This window comes from Pleuronectes platessa, chromosome 2, assembly GCF_947347685.1.
Source record: "Pleuronectes platessa chromosome 2, fPlePla1.1, whole genome shotgun sequence".
NCBI lineage: Eukaryota > Metazoa > Chordata > Actinopteri > Pleuronectiformes > Pleuronectidae > Pleuronectes > Pleuronectes platessa.
In genome coordinates this window covers 29457787-29476948 of record NC_070627.1, presented here as the reverse complement: position 1 = coordinate 29476948, position 19162 = coordinate 29457787, and the positions used below count along the sequence as shown (strand labels likewise).

Below are 19162 nucleotides of genomic sequence, written 5' to 3'. Positions count from 1 at the left end.
TCTTTGGAGTGACACCGCCTGAGAGCCTTTTTTTCCACTGGCCAGAGCCAAAACAGGGCCACAGGCTGCAAGTCAGAGCGAAATATACAGTACAACAAGACACAGAACTGCAACCACTACACAGAGGGTGAGCGGAAAGGCAAATCAAACAGTATGGGATGGTAGTGGAAGGTGAAGGAGGTAGAAGAATCCTGATATGAGGTCCCAGGATTTTTTGAGTTTGGATTCAGATACTAACTTAGTGGGAAATGTGTTCAATTGTATAGACCCAGCGTAATACATTACTGGCCACCAATAAATGCAAGCAGTGATGCACTCGGTTTGGGCAGACTGCAAGGAATTACCTCCCCAAGTTTAAATTTTCTAATGATTAGGAATTAGAATTTCGGGTTCCAATTCATGATGTATGATACAGTTTTGGAGCAATTTATTTCAAAAGAAGTGGCTTTTACAGCCATTTTGGGACCTTATGTCTGTGTCCTGGATCAGACAGTATGCAGAGCACTGACCACATTGCAGAATATATAATAAAGTAAAAGAGCTGCTTTTATGCCTACGGACTGGACCTGAAAAAAATGTATTGGCTCAGAAGCTCTCATGTTTTACTGAATGATTTCTCCTCAGGAGAACACAAAGTTGTGCTGTACCTCAGTGGGATAATTGAAAGCTCAGTTGTTACTACTGTTGTGACGGTCAGATGGTTCAGAGTTCAATTCCACAGCTCATCTGAGTCAACCTAAGCCCTCAGTACCTGCTGGGAGCAGCTTTGTTAACCGTGCAGTGTTCTGATGAGTGGAATTGGATGAAATAACAGTTTCATGGTGTTTGTTCTATAATGGTGGCATTTTACAACTTGCACATTCCCCTTTAATTTTAAAACAGCCCAACCCAACAATAGTTGCGCAACAGTTCTCCTGCTGACATAGCAACAAACTTTAGTTTATGGACAATTACACAACTTAAAAATGTGAAGCAGAGATTACTTATTTCCCGCCCCTAGGGATCTGTTGGATTGGTGTTTGCTGCAATCTCACTATCAGAGGATTCCAATCACCATTAAAGGCAGACACATGATCCTCATTTCAACATGAGCGCTGGTTGACTGGGCATATCTTTCTGCCATCACGTGGCTGTAAATTGTTGTTTGGGACATGAAGATATGTTCACCTCTACCCCTCCCTTTGTTTCGTATGCAAAGGGGTTGCAAAGCCCATTGGAAACAGGTCCTAAACACACAACCTGAACAGAACTGTCAAAAAGTAAGCTGCTATGCAGGCTGTTAAATTGATCTGTTGGTTCTCATCTGCAGGTGAGTGTTGACTTGCTTCAGGGCTTCATTACTAACTACAGCAGAGACAATCCTCCCACGAGAGGCATATTTTCAATTATTCAAAACTGTTGACCCACAGTTGCCATACAACAAATAATAATTTATCTTTGGATAAAGAACAGGTTGCAACTTGCACTAAATTAGCCGCAAATATGCTTCTGGCCTAAGGTACAAACACACTGAATTACTTTGCCATCCTGCTCTCTCTCTCCGTGTGTGTGTGTGTGTGTGTGTGTGTGTGTGTGTGTGTGTGTGTGTGTGTGTGTGTGTGTGGTTGTGTGTATGTGTGTGTGTGTGTGTCTGTGTGTGTGTGTGTGTATGGCACCTAGAAAATACTTGAGAGAAGCGTCAGGCTTGGCTAGTTTCCATTCGATTTCCCCTGCGGGTCATCCATCGGCCTGGGGACGTGGCGAGCTGGAGCTACCCAGCCCCGAGGTGATTAACCGAAGAAAGATGGCTGCAGTCCTCAGCGTAAATCCAAAGGCGTTTCAGGTGGAACACGGGTGCTTGTCTAGCAGTGAGGAATGGGGAAAGGCTTCATCTCATCCAGCACTGGAAACCTCTCCCCTTTTCTGTCCTTACTCCAATTTTAGCAAATGTCTCAAGACAAAGGAAAGCAGGCATTCAAATGAGGGATGGGAAAATGAAGTGCAGAAGCTAGTTACACAATATTTCTTTCTTTCTTTTAAGAACATTTCAAAATAGCAGATATTTAACAGAGAGCTACACTCAATGACAGAGGGATGGGTGACTGAGGCTGAGAGAGCTAGAGTGGAAACCTGTGCACCCTGGGGTGGTATTAGTGAAAGCCATCTGTTGAACATCTGGCGTGATGAGCCAAACACCTCAAGCGGCCCTGCTCAGGAAATCTTAAATTTAGCAGCCATGCTCTCACAGAGGTTGAGACAGGCCCCAGTTCTCCTGGAACCAATGGAGACGAGTCAGGTAAACTCTTCATCCATCATCAATCCAACATGTTCTCTTAGCCAGTAATATGGGACAGTATCTCAGGATCTCAATTCATCTTTCCAAATCAAAAATATAAACAAATTTTGATCTTTTAAAATTCACTTTGGTAAACAGTTAAAAACCGTTGCAGGTGTCCACAATGTGACTATAACATGATCACAAGTTTGATATCACACCATCAACAGTGATTTTGAATGTTTTCCTATTTCAATTGGACCAGTCTCTCTCTGCTCAGACTGAACTGGACTGTCGCTTTACCTGCAGACAGATGTTCCACTTGTCTTGCGGAAACCAGTTCATTTAACTGAAAAGCATAGTATGTCCTCTTAGCTGATTGTTCAGTGGCTTCAGTCACTTACAATTTGTCCAATTGTGTTTGTTCCAGTGAACCCCATTGTGTGCTTAAATTGCCTGAAGCAAGTATCACAACCTGAACACACCTATAATTGATTTTTAATCCACAAACCTGTCACGGTATTCTGTTTCTCTCCTTATCTACCATAGGAAAGGAAAGAGAGTGATTATAAGAATAGTGTCAATCCCCATTCACAGGCACCTGGTAAAATGAATGTGTGTTCAGTTCATTGCTGGACAGCCATTATTTTATTAATCAGGTTGAGCTGAGTGTCTCAAGAGATGTGCTGGTCTGACTGCTGTTTCAGCTCAAGTGAAATATCTCAACCACTCTTGGATGGAAATGCATGAAAGCTGTTACAGGCTGGAATAAATCCTGATGACTTTTAATCTTTTGAAGAGTTCGGATTTCACTGTAAAATAACAGTACACATACAACAATAAAGTACTTACTACTTGTGTAAACTGGACCCACTTACAAATCGGAACAATTTATGCAATTGATCTTTTCCCAACATGTATATCCTAGTAAGGCCCTAAACCTAGAAAATACGTTGGTTTTGTTGATATACAAATTGCAAGCCATTTTGTGATTCTACTGTTGTCAATTCTCTTTTCATGCCAATGTATGTCTAGACATGGTCCTTAATTTAAATTAACTGAACTGAATGTTGTAAATTCTTCCACACCCTAAAGTCACAATGGGTCAGGGCAAGATTTGGCTTGGATATTGACAGAAAAACTGAAAAATTAAGTCAAATAAGACAGCTCAAAGAGGACAGAGCATCAATAAGCAAGGGAGCTCATGGCACCCAGGGATGTAAGATAGAGAGAGGGAGAGGTCACTAGAGATTAGGGAAGAGGAGAAGGCCTTGCTGTTTAAACCACTTCCCCGTGGAACTAAGACAAATTGGGCTATGTGCTTGTCTCGCTGGCCTACAATTCCCTTTTTCTCTCTGTGGAAGAAGCCAGCGTCTCCCAAGCATTAAAGTGGAAAAACCAACGCCACTTCAAGAATTTAATGAGAAGGACTCTGAACTGCTCTTTGCTCAGTGTGACACAACACTTCCTAGTATGTAGTGATTTTCACTCCATCTTTCTTCTTTATTCATTGCCTTTATTCCCACTGCCCACACTGGAGAAAGGAGGTGGAGCCTGAAAGCAGCGCAAGCCCACTCCTCAGTGTAAGGCTACAGAGAAGTCCTTAGCACTCTTTTTATTGGGTCATAATAATAATTTCATCTAAATAAATAATTAACCCACTGATTAAAGGAGCTCAATAAGAAATGATAAAACAAATACCTTTGACCTAGAGTTGTCAGTAATGATCATTTTTATTCCAAATCAATCACTCCGTTATTATTATTCCTCCTCACCAGTGACAGCCAGAAGCCAGAGGGATTATGTCTTCGGGTTGTCCGTCCATCCCTCTGTCTGTCCCATTCTCGTCAACGTGATAACTCAAGAATGTCTAGAGGGAAATACTTCAAATTTGGTACAAACATTAACTGGGACTTAAAATGGAACTGATTCGATTTTGGTGATCAAAGGTCAAGGTCACTGTGACCTCACCAGCACTCTTTTTTTGTCAATGTTTTTCTTAAATGGGACATCTTGAGGGATTGTCTTTAAATTTGGTTAATATTGTCACTTGGACTCATGAACGATCTGATTACCATCAATGTCACTATGTCACGTTTACCTCTTGAATGTGATATCTAAGAAGCACCTCAAGGAAATTCAAATTTGGCAGACATGTTCATTTGGACTCATGATTAAACTGACTAGAATTTGATGATCAAAGGTCATGGGGACCTTATATGAATGCAAAAAGAACAACTGCAGACCTATATTTTTTGGTTTTTAAATAATTGTTTACATTAAAGATGCCCACCACCCACAGAGCACTGCACCGTTCTTACAGGCCACAGCCGCGGAAAGCAGCTACATATTTTGACATAGGAGTATGTGTATATTTTTATTATATTAATCTCTTAATCAATATTTTGTGAATTTGCCATAAAGTAAATTAATTTGTGTTGATGCTATGTCAGCTGCTACAAAGTCGTGGTGACGGAACTGAGGAGATTTTTGATTTCATTCCATTTTTTTCTTTTCTTTTGCTGTTATTTCATTTGATCATGATTCAAATAATTCTTAATTAATGGTACAATATTTTCTGCTTCATCTCAATATTGCCTTAATTAATCATTAAAGTGATCACACGTACTGCATAGCCTATACTTGAGGTAATTATTATCATGCAGAATTTTTTCAATCACTGCGACTGTCGGAATACCCGTCAATCATTCTCACATCTTCAGACAAGATGCATATAATGGGAGTTTTTGTTTCTGTACAGATACAATATTAACTTTTCACAAGCCAATCTTCTCACTTGCAAAAAAAAAGTAACTACCGACTCTAGACAGAACACGGTTATGGCTTAACAGAGCCGTGCACAACAGCAGAACTGAGGAACAGAGCTGGAAAGAAGGTTTGTGCTCCCTTTGTAAATATTTGATCAAGGCAGAAATCTTGAGCAGCCATGAGATTGATGTGCAGGCACCGACTTTTTTTTGGAGCTGCTGATGTGAGATTGGGAGACCAGGAGTAATGAAGGGTGCAAAAAATTAATTTAGTGGGAATGGGGGCAGGAGAGCTTGCAGGCGAGGAGAGCTGGAGGTCTGTGTAAAAAGTGGAGGAAAGGGCTGATGGATGAACATTTCCAACACTGGTGTGATAGAGTGATAAAACAAACCTTATGAATTTATGCATGGCGATTTTCCAGAGTGTAAGTGCACACATGCACATTCTGCTTTTTACAGACAGGCCAACACTTTACATAATAAGGTTGAATTTAGCTACATTGTCTCAGTATTTTGCCAGATGTGAAACAAATAAAAAAGTAAAAGTTATTACTCAAACTGTTGTTATTAACAGCAGGTAGATGGAGGCTATTCTGTGTATAATCTCGAAAACAATTAGTATAATTTTTTGATTTAATGTGATTATAATATGATCAGATAATGATAGCAGGTTTGACAGGTTAAAAAGCAATGCAAGAGTCATTAAGTGTTTGTAAACATCAGTTACACAACAATTATCTAAAGTGTAAAATCATATCAACCATACCAGTTGTTCAAATTTGTTTTTCTTTCCATGCTTCCACACCAGACCCAGCCACTGATAGGATGTGTTTCAGTTGTCCATCCATCCATCTGTTCAGTCCTTAAAAGTGATATCTCAACAAACATACACTTGGACTTGAACTGATTAGATTTGGGTGGACAAAGGTCACGCTCAAGATGGCCTCACAAAGTATGTTTATGTTTTTCTTGAATGAATCTGCAGGTTTGACACTGGTAAATATTGTGGGGTGCCAGTCAGAGTCAATTCTGACAAATTATAAGGAAAATAGAAAGAAAGAGTTTTGTCAAACATCCAAAAGAAACCGCAAATAACCCGTAATCAAATATTTTCAGAAAAAAATGGCAATGCAAAGCAACAGACCACAACAACCACACAATCAGCTTTCAACAGTGTATTTACCAAAAGCCAACAACAACCAAGTAATGTGAAGGAAGTGTGTGTGTGTGTTTGTGTCCCAGTCTCAGAGTTCCATCCGTGCATGTAAAAAGTAAATTCAGTCCCTTCCAGCTCAAAACAATGCAAAACTGATCTCAACAGGACCTTTAACCAACAACTTTGGGTAAACTCCACAGGTAAATACACAATCCACTGGAATATCTCTTCTTGACTCGGACAATCCTCTCGTACTCTCCTGTGCTGACCAATCACACGCATTGCTCTGAAGCATATTATTAACGTTCCATATGTTGGATCAGACTAAGCAGGGCTGTGGTTTGGGATTGGGATGAATGAATAAACTCTCTGATTAGTGGGCAGTGACAAGATCTAACTTGATATCTTAATATCAGCTTCAGCAAATGTCTTCAAATTTGGTACAAACATTCACTTGGACTCAAAGACTAACTGATTCGATTTTGGTGCCTGGAGGTTGAAGCTCACGTGACCTCACATTCCTTTAAATGTGCTGTATCAGGAGTGCTCGTGGGGAATTGCATTACATCCAGCACAATTCACTTTTCATGAATGACCTCATTAGAATTCGGTGGTCAAAGGTCAAGGTCACAGTGACCTTAAAACATATTTTTTTTGCCATGTGAATGTAATATCTCAGGAGCTTTGGCACACATGTTCACTTGGACTCACTGGTTAACTGATTGGATTTTGGTGGTCAAAGGTCAAGTTCAATATATCCCCACAAAACATGCTTTTGGTCTCTTGAATGTGATATCTCAAGACCGCTTGTCAATTGAACTCAACGATGAAGTGACTAGATGCCAGTGGTCAAAGGTAAAGGTCACAGTGACCTAATTGAATCTGTTTTTGGGGGGGGGAATTTGTTCTTTCAAACTTTAAAATGATGGGACTTTTGATGGACACAAATTACATTTGCATTCTCCTGTATTTCTTTTAAGGTCAAATTTGTATGTTTGACCATTGCTTCATAGACAGCATTTGCATTAGCAATGCATTTAACAGAATCATTGCGATTTCAGCATCAAGCTTCATTCATTGACTGAACAAGACAGCTCTTGTTCAGTCAATGAATAGATAGAAAGGTAGAAAGCAAAGCCAATGTTAACTCATTAGTTCCACTGGATTAAGCATGCTAACCAACTTGGGATCCGCTATATCTACCCTGGCTGTGCGCCGAGTCATCGCCAGTTTGCCCATGTCACTACCGTGGTAGCTACTCGCTCTCGGCCCCTCAGTCTGTTTCTCATGTAGCTATTTATCTCGTTAACCCCGTGTTTGTTTCCCCTGTCCTCCAGGATCCCATCCGTGAACGCACCTGCTGCAACTCCCCGCTGACGATATCTCGGAGCTATCAGCACCCCGTCATTCTGCCTTGTCCCACGATCAATAAACTCCCTTGAACGCACCACCTTCGTCTTCTCTGTTTTGCCTCTGCTCTGGGGTCCTTCAACTAGACCTGATCCGTCACACAACTAGTCCTATTCCAGCCGGCCAGTCTTGTCACTTAACAATGAACCAACTAACACTTAACAGTGAAGAACTGTAGAAATCAGTTTGCTCAGAAGATGTGGTTCTGCTGAGTGTGTGTAATAACCTCTGGTCTTGATAATCCAATAATGGCTGAAGCTTTTTGTAAGACTGAAGTCACAAGCTGTGCGGTCTAATGCTCACATTGGCATTATAGCAGCATGGGCAACGTAGCAACATGAAAATATACATAACGACCCTTTTAATTTAGAGTGAACATATGATTGTATGTATTGTATCTTTGCTTTAACAGAGTGACCTCAGCTATTAACCCACTGATAAAAGAGGATTAATGAAATGATTTAGAAAACTCAAAAATAAGGCCCATGTAGTAAGTGTAGTTTTGTTTCCTCTCATTGTTGGTGTCTAAGCCAATTGTTAATATTTATCACCTGATAGTAGGGCTGTAACGATTTTCAAACCAAACCAAAATACGCAAACACTGAACCACGACACGTCTCCCTGGCCAACACCACAAGCCGCTGTTTGCCTATGTGACCTTAGACAACCCGGCGTAATCTGAACCAACACAGAAGTGACTAGTAGCGTCAGAGCAATACGTGTGAAGGTCAGAGAGGATCCTCTGTTTTGCCTTTATAAAAGGGTGTTGTCGCCACTCGGGAGCAGACACCTCGTCTGGAGGAAATCATCATGTGGATTGTTTATTCTCTGTGGAGATTCCCTGGAGTTGCTGGCCGTCGTATGCCTGACTGACTGACCAACTTCAGCATCGACGGGGAGGTGACTGCCCTGTACATATTGTTTGCAGGAACGCTGTTGTTATTGATGTGACACGGACGCTTCTCTTTATATTTACTTTCCTGAGATGTTGGTTTATGAAGATCTCTGGAAAACCCGGAACAAATTTTCTTTGCCATATCTGAACAGAATTGAACAGAATTAATTGAGCTTGTTAGGGAGACAGAAACGGAGTATATATACTTATAATAGAGGTTGAGACTGTGGTAGACACACACAACCTCACTTCTTTCTTATTCTTTGGTTATTTTTGTATACAAGTACAACACAAGTACTAAAAAAATGATGTCAGTACGGAACTGTAGACTTTTACAGACCTACCTGATATCATATTTATTCCCTTATTCATAGCCAGAGAGGAGATGTTAAAATGTGTCCTTGTGTCTCCAAAACTTTGCATCTTGATGCCGACTTTGAAATTCATCCTGACTCATAAATAACTATTTTGTGAGCACTTAACAACCGTAAAATTAAGTTATATTGTGTGTATCCGTGGGCACGTGTGTGTGTTATCGCACAATATTTTTTTTCGTCTGGAAAAAAAGAGGGATTTATATGGCTTGATTGAGCTACGCTGGCAAATGGGGCTGAAGCTATAATGTGTTTAGAATAACAATCCATGGTTAAAGAAGCATGTTAATGTGACCAGAGAGGGGAGGGACCCAGAAGGAAATCAACAAAAACCTAATACTGCTGTATGAATTACAAAGAAGAGTAGAAAGGAAAGAAAAAGTAACTTAGAGGGGAATGGAAGATAGTTAGTTCATTTTAGATTGAAAGGGTAAATGAACACATAAAAGCAAACAAATTAATTGGTGAATACCTATTACAGCCTTACAGCAAGAAACAAAGATGAAGAAAAGATGGATAATGAAATACTAAAGAAGTCAGCAAATAAAATCAGAAAAAAAAGATGAGAAGGGAAGGAAGAGAAAATGTTTAACTTGTTGTTTTGCTCCGTTGCTGTTTTGTATAGCTCCAATAGCACTGCCATCAAGAAAGTTGTTACAGTCCATGCAGACATTTAGGCCTCACAGGTTAGGCAGCAGTTGGTGCATAGCGGAAGTTGCATGAAATACAGTTCTCTTTCGCACATGACCACATGTCTTTTACTCGTCTCAGTTCGTGTACCTGGCTCTTGGAATCTGTGCATCCTTGCTACCGTCATATATCAAATTAATTCTGTGGAAAACACTGAAGACAACTGCTAAGTTTTAGCAGTCTTCATTCACGTTAAGCAAGTTGTGTCAATGTATTGTGGATTACAGTTTAGGTTGGGCTTATCTCCTTATGAATGTATCAAAAGGATGATCACAAAACAGGGCATGACAAATGAAAATTGGGCCAGATGACAGTCTACTGCCCAACCAATAGACCAATCAAACGGGAGACTACACTACGACAGAAAAAATATAAAGTGAAAAGAAAGGAAAACAAAGCAGGGAGGATAGATAAATGACAAGTTGAATGTACAAAGGAAATAAATGAAAGCTGAAACAAGAAATAAAGAAATGAGGTTAGAAGCCAAAAAAAGAATAGACACTGAGTGAAGAACTTACCAAACTGTTAAGGTAAACACGAGGACTGTTGTCTAACTGACACACCAAATATCATAGTAAGACGGTGACATTTCGGTCACATTTCTAAGGGAGGAAATAGCTGCTTCCATTCTTCCATTCTGCTGTCAGCAGGAATGACTGATGGAAGCCATGTGAAGTGCATTTCACCATTCAAAATGAGAAAGTGGTCTGGGAAATGGCAGGAACACCCATCTACACCTTTCACCAGTGTATTGGCGAGCTGTCAGGGCTCCAGAGTGAAGGGCCACCTATTGAGCCTGACAAAAGAACACAAAGTGTCTGAAAGTCCTGACATGTGCCAAGGTGTTGGGAAAGGAGGGAGGGGAATGACTGTGGCCTAAAGAACCACCTGGCAACCGTCAGCACCCCCTGTCAGGAATATCCCATCAGCCAGCATCTTACAGCTTCAAAAACTACTCGAGGTCACAAGTTTCAATCTAGCGGGCAGGTGGAGCGCAAACTCTTTGGCTTTCGTGGTGTCCATTTGTTTTCTCATCTCATCTCCTTCTCCCTGCGCTTCCCACTGTTTGTTTGGTGTCGCCATTGGTTTGGCTCGTTAGACTCCATGCCAGTCGACAGCCTGTCAGTCTAAGCTCCTTTTAACACTCAGCAGCCCCGCACAGTGACACAGAAGCTCCCCTGGCATCGCGCTTAGCAAAATGGAAAAAAGGGCTTGGCTGCATACACCTCTCCACTCTCATCAACATCTCATGCCGTCTCCGTGTCGTTCTCGTTTCTCTTTGTTTTTCCCATCTCTGTGTCTCGTTCTGCCTGCACGCAACCGCAGCCTGCCAGGGAGTCTTGCAGCATTTATTGGTTTAACAAGAGGGAGAGGAGACAAAAAAAAAAGAGGAAATTGTACAGACATTCAACTAATCTTTAACGCTCTTGCTGTTGTCTGCAGGGTTAAATAACATACGTGTTTTATACTAGTAATAATACTCTACAACAAATTTTATAAAAAATCACTGTGATGTGAGCAGTGGATAAATTGACGGGATCTCTCACCATTACCATTATCCATAAATATCACCTAACACAGATATCACTTGCATCCACCATGTATGTTCCCTCTTTTACCTGACTGTTTTCTTTTTATTGGCCAACATTTTTTCTCTCAACTATATATTCGCCACTGTTGTTTTTCAGCAGGCACCAAAAAGGTACAAAACCCTCACACACTATAGGCTTTTATATCGAGAAAATGTAACTGAAGCCATAGTGGACAGAGACTGCTTCAAAGTGTTTTTGATGCTCGTTCTACAGTAGGCTTTTTTCCCGAGAGTCTTAGTCAGAGGTAAGAATGAAATGTCTGCTTCAGAAGCATGTTTGTGCTAATGGCAGGGGGAAGCACATATGGCAGCTAACAAAACCCTGCCGCATGCAAAGAGGACTTCGTAGAGCACAATGAACAGAGTGAGAACGGTGAGTAAATATGAGGGGGAGGTGGGTCGACCATGCTGTTGGAAAGCAGCTCGTTCAAGCTTGACGCGTCTTCCAGAAAATGATCGGGAAGCGCCCCCTCCTCTTCTCCAAATTAGCAGCCAGTGGACCTGATTAAAAACAGTGAAGTGGAACAATGGATAGTGAAGAGAAAGAGAAAAAAAAGAGAAAACCTTGTGACAGTTGAAGCCCACACCGTATTTTCATCAGCCAAGTAAGATACGCGAAACGGGGCAGCAGCAAAAGGAGGCAAGACAGCTCCACCTTTCCCAGAATTCACTGTTGTCACTCTGAGCTGGGGGGCCACAAACTCATGAGGTGCACAGGGAAAAAAAGGATGAGGAACAGATTAAACGCCTAACAGGCCCACTCAGCTGAGCAGAAACACAGAGCGGAAGCAAAAATGATGCTCCATGTTCGACTCCACTCATGGTGTTCTTCAGATATCATTAGTGCTCCTGCATTTAATATCATCATTACTATTGTTTTCATTATCAGACCTATTTATCTTTGGTTCACTTTGTGCAGCAGAACAGCATCATTTCCTCCTGAAAATCAATGTGGAAAAAAACATTTTTTCCCTCAGTTATCTAGCTCCCGAGTCTCTCTCTCTCTCTCTCTCTCTCTCTCTCTAGCGATATCTGACACAGATATCTAACACCTCCCCAGCTGCATCATACATGCATGTAGATTCATAAACACGTATGGACATGCCACTGTAGCTTTAAGAGATCAGTTAAGGGGGGTGTTGACAGGCTGTGTGCCAACTGATAAAGTGACCCGTGAGCCGACATGCTAGCGTTTGTCTGACCACAGCAGAAGCCTGATAATAGCCCGGTGAGCACTGAGATGATGACGATGATAATGTTGGCAACTGAAGGCCACGAAGCATATCCAATTTCGTCCCTAAATGTCAACCTTTCCCCCGTATCAGTGCATCACAAAGAGCTAGAGAAAAAGTTCATGACACGGAGTCATGCTTAATAGTTAAAAAAAAGAAGCATAAAGGCAGTACGTGCATTCACATACTCACAACAAAGAAAAGGATGGTCGATTAAAAACAATGAGGCAGGGAAGAGACAGAGATAGATGGAGGGAAGGGTGTAAGCGTTCGTGGAGGTGAAGAGATGTGCCAGCTCAGGCACTGGTGAGATTACAATGACTGTTCTGTTTTTCCTCCCAGCCACAAGCGACAGGACCCATTCATTTTTTCTCAGCAGAAAGCGACAGATTGGAGCCAATACATCTCTTTTTTTCCATGTCCCTTCTGTTTTCTTCCTTTTTTTCCCCTCCCTTTCTCTTGAGTGTTTGCTTGACCCAAGGCTGAAGTACAGCACAGTGACAGGGGCGTGATGCCTCAACACTGACACTGCAGACAGAAAAGAAAAAGTGATGGCCTGTGTCAGCGAGCAGTCGCCCCGCGGTGGAGTTCAATGTATTCCATCCCCGCAAAAAACAGATGTTTCTGCGGCTGCAAGCCGACCATTATGTGAACAACCAGAGGGCCGTGGTAGCAGCAGGCAGGTCACTTGTAAAGACGGGGGGAAAAAACTCCCGTATTTGTAACGCAGACTTAATCACTGTGAGTGTTGCTTTGCAGCGAGGTATGACATAATTAAAGTGTGCTCCAGACTGAGCTCAGAGGATGTAGCCCTTGCCCACGGCCTTCCAACACTGCAGGTTGGAACTGAGGTTATTCACGGACTTTATAGCCTCCAAGCTGAGGAAATCACAGGGAGCCACATCAGGGACGAAGATGAGATTATGTCTGCTTTATGAATATGCCGGCAGATACAAAACCACACAGATACGACATGAGATAGATTACTGCCGTCTGTCTCTTATTTCTGATCATGATGAAGACATGTCATGTAGGAATATTTCTAATGTTTATAGGATTAGAAACTGAGTACATCCTCAGATGGAAAAGGAAAGAATATACATACATGAGGCAAATAAGAGAAGCGCTTAGCAGATCAAACATTCAGTAACACTCGGGAATGGCTTTCTCACTTTCAGAGAAAAATGTGGCTCATCTCTTTATCACTGCTCTGTTTCACAGCACACCATGCATCAACTGTCATCTGCATGTTTTGTCGAATATTGCTATAACAAGGTGATGTTTATTAAAATAACTGACAAAAATCCAAGAGCAGATAAAAAAATATACGTAGTGTATTTTCATATTTGAACAGAATTCTTGTGGATCTTTACAGAACCTCTCAGACTATTGTCTTCACTTCACACTCAACTGTTCAAATTTATTTTGTTAGATGCGTCGTTTTTTTTTTTTTATACTGCATTTGCATGTGGCCCACGGGTGACGTATTTTTATTATGGAAAGCTGATCTTTCCTTTCCAGCCCAATCTCCCAGCTAAGAGCCTTATTAATAGAAAAGAAGAGCACGCTGGAGGTAAGGAGAGCGGCGCTGAGAGCCTGCGGATGACGATACCCACCAGGAGAGAAGCACACTCATCTCTGTTTCAACATCATCTGCCAGCCATTCAACATGAACCCGCCACCTTGGGCTTGCTCAAAGCCGGTATCATGACAACACGCAGCAGAGCTGAGGGCAGGGGGAGTGAAGGAAGGGGTCAAGTAGGGAGGGGGTTGGTGGAGAGAATCATCAATGTGCGGAGGTCTGAGCCACGGGTTTGCCCTTCGGCGACAACGCTTACTTCCCCAGACATTCACCGTGTCAGTAAAGCTTCACAAACTGGCAAAGGAATATCCATCCATGCATCCGTCTGTTTCCTATGCACAGGGTATACTTCACTTGCAATCGATTTTCACGGCACAAAAAGATGCCTTTAGATTTTTGTATTGATTTAGTATCTTTCACAAGACAAAGTGACATGCCAATGATTTTGACATGTGTCATTTCACTGTTAGAAAGAAACCCCGCCTTTCCACATTTCTTCTAATAGTTGACAGCCTTATTATAATTTTTTTATTTTTTTTTATTTCTATACTCTTTTAATTAATAAATGCTTTTATCTGCTTTTCTGAGTTGATGCAGAATCCACACCAGCCGTTTGATGTGTTACATTCCCTTTAAATACACACACTACAACCGGAGAGTTTGACCTGCTAATGAGTCTGTTATTAATAAGTAGCTACTCCATCATGATGAAAATTTATTAATGCATTTTATTGTATTTATTCTCGATATTTCATCTGTGAACACCAAGTGATTTAATTTTCAACGACACAAACAATCCTCATGTTTGCATGAACCAACACGAATGAATGCTCAACCTGTGGGTTAAACTCTCCTTTCCGTCCTGTTTTCATCTTTCCATCTATGTCTCCCTCCATCTATCCATCCGTGCCATCCATCTCTCGCCGCAGCTCTCTCTCTCTCTCTTGCTTCTGGGCTCACTTGATTTGATTTCTCTCCAGATTTGAGATCAGATGGAATGCAAGATGAAAAATGGAGGGGATGAACGGGCACGACAAAAATCCTGAGTGTCTAACAAGAGCTCCATTTTCAAAATTTAAAGTCCGTCTATCAATCCTAACAGTACATGGATACTGGTACAAATTTTTAAAAGCAGTTATCATTGGTCAACAGGTCAGCATTTTAAATTAGCTCTGACTCTCTCACATTGTGTGTGTGTGTTTCCTGACACCGCGTAAGACGTGTAAAACATATAAGAGCTAATCTAGGCGAGCTGAAAACTAGGCTAATACTGTCTGACTGACTGGGTCTGTGAGAATGTGTCATTTCTGCGACCGGCTTCAGGACAGCAACACAACCGCTGGTGTATATCAACACTAGAATGGCTCATCAGGATGGAGATTTTGGGGCCATTTAGGGAATATGTTTCAATAAAGGGTTTCGTTGAATATTTAATGGGGTTATCCTAAAAAATACTGTAAAGACAGAGCTAGGCAAGCCCGTTTTGTTCAGCCTTTCTGTTACGCTCTGGGTTGAGAGCGGAGCTGGGTAATGTGTCAGTATATTATCAGGACACAAAACAACACTCAGAGAGCGTGAGGGTGATTTTCTCCCAACATTGTGTGTAGTGTTGCTTTTTAAAATTGTCAAAGTCGTTTTACATTTTTGTCTTTAACTAAATTTGTCTTGCATCGACATATCAGTCACGCTTATGATGATGTCTCCTCATACAGACGTAGAGGTATTTGGTGAGAAACACAATTTACCATTGGGCTCACATCACCCAACCTCTGTTTAATCTTTAAATTACATTTTGGGCGTATCGACATTGGATGAAAAAGATGCTCCCGGATGGAGATTCTGTGTCAAAATATTATCTGTGTAACGCCAATTGTTACAGCCCGTGTGAACGTATAAACATTGCAACTCCTGATTCAATTGGATTTGGGGGACCTGCTAAAGTGTCCAGGAGACATGTAGGATGAACAGCTAGATGAATGTAGGCATGGACACATCTGGTCAAGGTCAAATTAGATTTTGCAGAATCTTTTGCAATATGATGCATTTGATTTATCTTCCTTGCAGTAAGGGAGTAAAAGCAAGAGAAAGGGTTAAGATTCACTTAAGCTATTGGATCTTGGGGGTTTAATTACTGGAGGCTGTGGACCTCACACCCTGGGGTCCGGGCCCAGCGGTATTTTATTTATCGATAACTGGAGAAGAGCGTTCCCTTTACAAAATTAATTTGGGACTTAATTGAGTTCTGTTTTATAACATAGTACTTTATTATCTCAATAAAAGTAAGTATAAGGGACAGTGATGGGTTTTCTTTTCAAATAGAAAATTAGTGTTATACACAGGGTCAGATGTCATTATCTGTTGCCCCCTCGTGTGGGTCTATATGACCCCATACACTGACACGAGGTCTGCTTTCCCCTTAGAACAAATTTGAGGCTCAACTGGATTTTAGTGTGGTGTGCCTGGGAGTGAGAGGAGGCTCCACAGCCCTGCTGTCTTGCTTCAGGCGGTGAGATAACGGCTGCAGCGTACGCGCCGCCGGCTGACAAAGCATCACATCTTCCTCGTTTCATCCACCCGTACTACCCGTATCCCTGACCCAACTGGCAACCCTCTCCATCCAATGCTCTTCACATAGAATTCCCGCTATCCGTCATTTCTTTCACAATCGGATTTCTATTTACAGGAATAAAAACAAATAAAAAACGGTGGAATTGGAGCGGAGAGGGAAAAGGACTCTTGTGATAAACTTGTGTTTTGACCGGGCTCAAACAGGTCACCAAGCTGCATTCACATCCTATCACTAAACTGCCCTTTGCACCTCCAACAGTTTCCAGTCAACGTGCCGGTGCCGGTAAAGCGCGTCCAAACGGCACCAACATTAGAGACCGGCGGCAGTTTATTCAATGAGGGGACCTTACTTAATTCCATCAGCCTATTAGAGAAACCTTTTGTCCCGACAATAGTTCAGGGATAACCGCTTTTCTCCACAGGCATTCGGAGCAAAAACACAAAGCCCGGCGTTTGACTTGTAGGGTATTAAACTTACCGGGATGGCAATCGGCCCCGAGGAGCACGCAGGCTGGCAAAACGATCAAGAAAATCCACCAGCAGCAACAGCACGATTGCAGTAGCCTCCACATTGTGATGATACGCCCGTCGACATGCACACAAGAAGCAGCAACAACTGTTGAGTTTCTCCCCCTTTTTGCGGTTAAATTAGCGTCGCCTTTGCTGCGTAAAGAGCAGCGCCGGAGACGCAGCGGAGACCGGGAGCGTGCACGGTGGAGAGGTTTAGTTAGAGGAGCAGTGGAGAGTCTTTCCGTCCCCAAATCCCCCGATATTCCCGGATATCAGCATAACACTCAGATACTGGTGGTGATGGAGGAGCGCGAGGATGCAGCCAGGGAAAAGTGGGTTAGAGGAGACTGGAGCAGCGGAGGTCCACACGGCGCCTTGTCGCTCATGCGGCTGCGGCGGTGGAGGGAGCGCTCGTCGGGCACAAGAAGAGGAGAGAGTCGGTGTCGGTGGTGTCGGTGGTGGTGGTGGTGGTGGTGATGATGGAGAGGTGCTGCACGCTTCCCATTCCTCCATCCATCCAGGAAGTAACGAGTGAGCCCAAGTCAAGCAGAGACTTTAAAACAGTCTCGAGCAGAGAGAGAGAGAGCGAGAGAGAGAGCGAGAGAGAGAGCGAGAGAGAGAGAGAGAGAGAGAGAGAGAGAGAGAGAGAGAGAGAGAGAGAGAGAGAGAGAGAGAGGGGTGGGGGGGGGGGGGTCATTCCTCTGGATCCTAGCGCCGGCGACAGAACGCACAGTCGCTCGGTAATAAAACGGAACATGTCCCATAATAGCAGGTAATAATAGATCTATGCTCTCCAGGGGGTCCTCGAGCTTGTAGTGACCTGAGAATAGATCCACATTTGACAGAACTCCCCCCCCCCCCCCCTCCGTTTTTACCACAGCACTCTGCCTTAGACGGATTTCAGACTGGAAGGGATGCAGTTAGGATTTATTGAGCCTATAGCATTTATTGTAGAACATCACTTAATACAGTGCAAGGTGTAGTAATCTCCACTCTAGTTAAGCTCCCTAATGGTGTGATTATGTAAAGACCTGCAACGATAAAGGGGCCAGTGAGGACTATTTTGGGCCCCTGATCAGAATTTGACCCTGGCCCCCCCATCCGCCCCTCCTCCTGTGACACTGTCTCAGATGCACCAGAACACCTACTTTATGTTGGATCTGTGTAAGCCCACACACTCACTGCCACATGTCATCATGGGTTGTCACACAAATGGTCCTAATGTCAGCATCAGTCTACAGCTGCAGGTTGTGAATGGGCTATTTGCTTTCGCCTGTGTTAATGCTGGTACCAAATCCACAAAATGTACCTATGATCAACTGAGTTCCATTTTTTTTTTATCAATTTCATAGTCAGTGTTTCATGAAATAGAAATTGATTTGCTTTATAATTGTGTGACGTTGATGTAAGTTCAACGATTTATTTAAACTCAAGTTATTTTTTCGTACGTTGTATGTCGGTTATTTCATAGGTTTATTAAATATTTCCATCTTCAGACCAAAGTCCACAACGTCTTCAAATAGAAGCTCTATAATTCTGCTTGGTTTTACATCATCAAAGAGAAATTTAACATGATTGTTCTTTGATTTTGTTGAAGAGGAAATTATTCAATGAATGTTGTAGCCATTATAGAGATCAGCACCAGCGACTCCTGTGTATGTCTGTGTAAGTCAAATTTAATTAAATAAAAATTATCAAATTATCGAAATGATCTGGACGGACAGTTTTTAATTACGGGCTGCCAGTTGTCGGCCATCTTTGTAATTTATCCAAGGACGTAGTAGACACTGAAGGCACACTGCCCTGCAGTGCTGCACCCACTGAGTGCAGAACTCTGGTCACCTGTCAACGGAATTTGTATTGATATTGAACGTATCACAAGTCCAAATCGCATCAAACTTGGCACTGAATATTCGCCGGAAATTTATAATTGACACGTCAAGTGTGAAGTCGATCAAATTTGCCAGATATGTGTTTCACATACAGACAGACAGCCGTTTATACAATTGATAAATGGCCCTTACCTTGGCCACTTCCTCTCACAGATGATGCTCCAGTGTGCATTTCAAATGACGTAATGTGACTTGTATCACAGGTAAGTAGACTTCAATCTGTAGTTTGCAGTGATGGGT

The 19162-nt window shown here is 42.2% G+C and overlaps 1 protein-coding gene across 1 annotated transcript in view; it reads right to left on the bottom strand.

The window, feature by feature from the left end:
* Positions 1-17092, bottom strand: part of LOC128459041 (receptor-type tyrosine-protein phosphatase gamma) — a 342929-nt gene extending 325837 nt beyond the window's left edge. Inside the window, exon 1 of the mRNA XM_053444144.1 lies at positions 16999-17092. Within this exon, the coding sequence (XP_053300119.1) occupies positions 16999-17092 (94 nt within the window). The remainder of the gene's footprint in view (positions 1-16998) is intronic.
* Between the last annotated feature and the right edge of the window lie 2070 nt (positions 17093-19162).